This window comes from Procambarus clarkii, chromosome 27, assembly GCF_040958095.1.
Source record: "Procambarus clarkii isolate CNS0578487 chromosome 27, FALCON_Pclarkii_2.0, whole genome shotgun sequence".
Taxonomy (NCBI): domain Eukaryota; kingdom Metazoa; phylum Arthropoda; class Malacostraca; order Decapoda; family Cambaridae; genus Procambarus; species Procambarus clarkii.
In genome coordinates, this window is record NC_091176.1 from 10,208,525 (window position 1) to 10,213,744 (window position 5,220).

Consider the following 5,220-nt stretch of genomic DNA (forward strand, 5'->3'; position numbering starts at 1 on the left):
CTCTCGGTAGATTTCGTAAAGTCACTCAAGGAACATAGTGTACACGCTATGTCATTAAAGCGGTGAACAGTGTACAGTATCACTGAGAACTCAGGCTGTCAGTGATGCTTTCTCTCAGGTGGCGCTGTTTATCACTGCTACACTGATAGCTCTGTAGACATAGGTGGAAGAGTTCCAGCATGCGCATATAGGGATCTTCTCTCGTTCATACACCAACCACTTGGGCTGGACGGTAGAGAAAGGGGTCTCGCTTTGTGCAGGTCAGGCGTTCAATCCCCGACCTGTCTAAGTGGTGGGCACCATTCTTTTCCGCCGTCCCTTCCCAAATCCTTATCCTGACCCCTTCCCAGTGCTATACAGTCGTAATGGCTTGGCGATTTTTTTTTTTAATTATATCTATCTCGTTCATACAACAATGACTGGGAAAGTACCAGCTTGCAGGTAGATATACTGCATGTTTGTTATACTTGCAGGTATATACTGCAAGGCACTGGAATTATTTACTGCAACTCGTGGCACTGAAGGCACATAGCAGTGACACACACACACGTGTTAATGTTTTAGTTGCTGAACAAAGTTGACGAGATTAAATTCCTCTGGATACCATCGCGTGTTGACGTCTCAAGCACGATATTGTTGACACACAAAAGCAGCCTGAAGCATGTCATTAGCATCAATTAATACGCCTGTAGGTGTTTCACTAGTAGCGACAACAGAATACTGAATCAATCAAATGGAAATCTTACTGACCTAATATATGCACCAAGGTCTGAAAGCTGAAATACCAAACATTATATATAGTGGAACAGATTTCTAATCATGTCCATGGACGACAGAGGGAAAAATGTATATATGGTAGTTAATAATGTAAATAATGGACACAGACACACACACACACACACACACACACACACACACACACACACACACACACACACACACACACACACACACACACACACACACACGAACAAATCCACAAGGGCCGTGACGAGGATTCGAACCTGCGTCAGGGAGCATCCCAGACACTGCCTTAATCGACATGCCTTGTGACATACACACACACACACAGGGCGCTGGTGGCTGAGTGGACAGCATGCTGGGTACGTATTCATGTGGTCCCGGGTTCGCTTCCCGGCGCCGGCGGAAACAAAACTGGGCAGAGTTTCTCTGACCCTGATGCACCTGTTCACCTATCAGTAAATAGGTACCTAGGGAGTTAGCTGCTACGGACTGCTTCCTGGCAATATGTGTGAGAGCGTGTGTTAGAGAGAAATATATGTAGTTGGCACAAAAGAGGAAAAATAGATTGGCTAGAAAGGCGGGGTCCAAGAGCTAATAGCTCGATTCTGCAGATACAAATAGTAAATACACACACACATGCGGTGCCAGACGTGTGAGAGAATGAATATCAAAACCTTGAAGTAAAGAGAGAGGAGAGAGGCGGAGGAAGAGAGGGGGGGGGGATCAGAGAGTAAAGGGGAAGAGAAGAAGAGGGAGGATTTGGGTTCGAGAAAGAGAGGAAGAGGGAGGGGGTTTGTGGGAGAGGAAGGGGATGATAAGAGGGGGGGAGAGAGTAGGGGTGAGAGAGGGAGAAGAGTTATCATCACATCACCCAATACGTCTCAGCAAAGTATTCGGAGGTATAACAACATTAAATTGGGAAACCTTCAACGTTTGATCCAATTATTTGTATCCGTGATCTGAGGCTCCCATGACGGTCACGGCGCCCTGGGGCCAGCACCGTCATGGAGAGTCGTCGGCAGGTAGTCTCCGTCAGCAGGCAGTCTTCGTCGGCAGGCAGTCTTCGTCAGCAGGCAGTCTTCGTCAGCAGGCAGTCTTCGTCGGCAGGCAGTCTTCGTCGGCAGGCAGCCTTCGTCAGCAGGCAGTCTTCGTCAGCAGGCAGTCTCCGTCAGCAGGCAGTCTTCGTCAGCAGGCAGTCTTCGTCAGCAGGCAGTCTTCGTCGGCAGGCAGTCTTCGTCGGCAGGCAGTCTTCGTCAGCAGGCAGTCTTCGTCAGCAGGCAGTCTTCGTCGGCAGGCAGTCTTCGTCGGCAGGCAGTCTTCGTCGGCAGGCAGTCTTCGTCAGCAGGCAGTCTTCGTCAGCAGGCAGTCTTCGTCAGCAGGCAGTCTTCGTCAGCAGGCAGTCTTCGTCAGCAGGCAGTCTTCGTCAGCAGGCAGTCTCCGTCAGCAGACAGTCTCCGTCGGCAGGCAGTCTTCGTCGGCAGGCAGTCTTCGTCAGCAGGCAGTCTTCGTCAGCAGGCAGTCTTCGTCGGCAGGTAGTCTTCGTCGGCAGGCAGTCTTCGTCAGCAGGCAGTCTTCGTCAGCAGGCAGTCTTCGTCAGCAGGCAGTCTTCGTCAGCAGGCAGTCTTCGTCAGCAGGCAGTCTTCGTCAGCAGGCAGTCTTCGTCAGCAGACAGTCTCCGTCAGCAGGCAGTCTTCGTCAGCAGGCAGTCTTCGTCAGCAGGTAGTCTTCGTCTGCAGGCAGTCTCCGTCAGCAGGCAGTCTCCGTCAGCAGGCAGTCTGGTGCAGCAGGAGATGCTACACGAAGCGGTGTAGATAGTGCTGTAGGAGTTTAGGTGGGGCTTCAGGTATCTAAAATCGACCATCTCGTTCCGCTAAACGGCCAGTGCCAACCGATGGCAAATTCTTGGATTAAATCACTTGGCAAAGACAATTCTGCTCAATCCTGTGCCGTTGGGAGATGTGTATTTGAGGAGTGACTGAGGGAGCCACACCTGAAGCCTGATTTACGGTTGTGGTGGGGGTCGATAGATGCCACACCACCAGCCAACAACCACACCACCACCCAACAACCACACCACCACCCAACAACCACACCACCAGCCGGTACCGTCTTAAGGTCATTAAAAACCCCAAGTATTTAGTGCCACAAAATAAACTCCAAGAGGCAAGAGCGAGAGAGAGGAACAGCATCATTCTGCAGCCAATCAATTTGTTTTCAGATTTAACGGTAATATAATTGTTGATACGGCTTTCAAACGGGAAGATACGAGTCACCCGTGTTTGGTATTGGGTCCGTCACCGCTCGTAGGATGGGTATGGGGTCCGTCGCCACCCGTAGGATGGGTATGGGGTCCACCACCGCTCGTAGGATGGGTATGGGGTCCGTCACCACCCGTAGGATGGGTATGGGGTCCGTCACCACCCGTAGGATGGGTATGGGGTCCACCACCGCTCGTAGGATGGGTATGGGGTCCGTCACCACCCGTATGATGGGGTAGGGGTGATATAGTGCTTAGATACAAAGCCTTGGACAAAGTGCGGGACACAGGCCTCAAATATAATATATCTGAGCTAGGACTCCCACAGAGAGTTACTGCTCCTCTCTGCAGCTTTATAGACAACAGAACTGCTAGGCTTAATATCGGCAGCTACTTGGGTGACAAAAAAGAACTGAAAAGTGGAGTACCACAAGGCAGCTGCTCCCCCACTCTATTCAACATATATACAGCTGACCAACCCCAACCCCAACATGGAGAATACGTCACATACGCTGACGATGTCACCCAAATAATATGCCAACCAGGACTAGCAAAGCCAACCAAGGCAGCAATTGAAATGTTAGAGGACCCAATGTTAGAAAGGCTAGGTGTAACGCCCCGCTCTCACAGCTGGTGGCCCAAGAGCCTCGATTTACTAAGTGAAAATCCAGCCCCACAGAACATAATTCCCAAATGAAATTCAGACCAGAACCCCCCCCCCCCCAAATTAATTGCATAAAAAAGTGATTATTTATATATATATATATATATATATATATATATATATATATATATATATATATATATATATATATATATATATATATATATATATATATATATATAAGCCTTAAAAAGAACAACATAACATGTGTACCCACTGCGGGGGTTGAGCTTTGACTCTTTGGTCCCGCCTCTCAACGGTCAATCAACTGGTGTACAGATTCTTGAGCCTACTGGGCTCTATCATATCTACATTTGAAACTGTGTATGGCGTCTGCTTCCACCACATCATGTGTGGAAGCATCGGAGTGTGTATATATGAATGCTACACAGTATTCATCTACAGACACCCATATAGGCTGAAACACACGTAAAGAATCTCACACACTCACAGCTCCTTGACTAGAGAGAGAGAGAGAGAGAGAGAGAGAGAGAGAGAGAGAGAGAGAGAGAGAGAGAGCAAGCTTAACTTAGCTACCAACTCCCACACATCGTGCCAGCAAGGCGGACAGCCCGCCTGCTGCCATTACTCTCACTGTATTTCCCATTTTTTTTTTTTTTTTTTTTTTTTTTTTTTTTTTTTTTTGAGATATATACAAGAGTTGTTACATTCTTGTACAGCCACTAGTACGCGTAGCGTTTCGGGCAAGTCCTTAATCCTAGGGTCCCTGGAATACGATCCCCTGCCGCGAAGAATCGTTTTTTCATCCAAGTACACATTTTACTGTTGCGTTAAACAGAGGCTACAGTTAAGGAATTGCGCCCAGTAAATCCTCCCCGGCCAGGATACGAACCCATGACATAGCGCTCGCGGAACGCCAGGCGAGTGTCTTACCACTACACCACGGAGACTGCGATTTCTAGCTGTAGAAATTTTTCTAGATTTCTAGATTTCTAAACGTCCCTTCACCTATGCCTCTCCATCCTCTTTACTCAAAAAAAAAGGAAAGCAAAAGTGGATGCTGGGTTTTAGGGAGGGAGTGGGTAACAGTAGAGTAGGTAATAGGGAAGGGATTGGAGAATAGGGGAGGGTGTGGGTTAAAGGGGAAGGGTTCATGGAATGGGGGAGGGAGGGAGTGGGTAATGGGGAGGGGGTATGGTTAATGGAGGGAGGGAGGGAGGGAGGGAGTGCACGGGTGGGTTAGCCAGAGGAGGGTAACACCTCTCATATTGTGTGAGGTGACAGTATAGAGGAGCACAGAGTGGTGACACACAGCTATAGAGGAGCACAGAGTGGTGACACACAGCTATAGAGGAGCGTAGAGTGGTGACACACAGCTATAGAGGAGCACAGAGTGGTGACACACAGCTATAGAGGAGCACAGAGTGGTGACACACTGCTATAGAGGAGCACAGAGTGGTGACACACAGCTATAGAGGAGCACAGAGTGGCGACACACAGCTATAGAGGAGCACAGAGTGGTGACACACAGCTATAGAGGAGCACAGAGTGGTGACACACAGCTATAGAGGAGCGTAGAGTGGTGACACACAGC

General features: G+C 49.0%; 1 protein-coding gene across 1 annotated transcript; it reads left to right on the plus strand.

Annotated features, from left to right (window-relative positions):
• Positions 1-1,748: 1,748 nt before the first annotated feature.
• LOC123762757 (uncharacterized) lies at positions 1,749-2,555 on the plus strand. Its single transcript, XM_069332034.1, has one exon. It carries the CDS (start codon positions 1,749-1,751, stop codon positions 2,553-2,555), a length of 807 nt encoding a protein of 268 aa, XP_069188135.1.
• Positions 2,556-5,220: the final 2,665 nt, after the last annotated feature.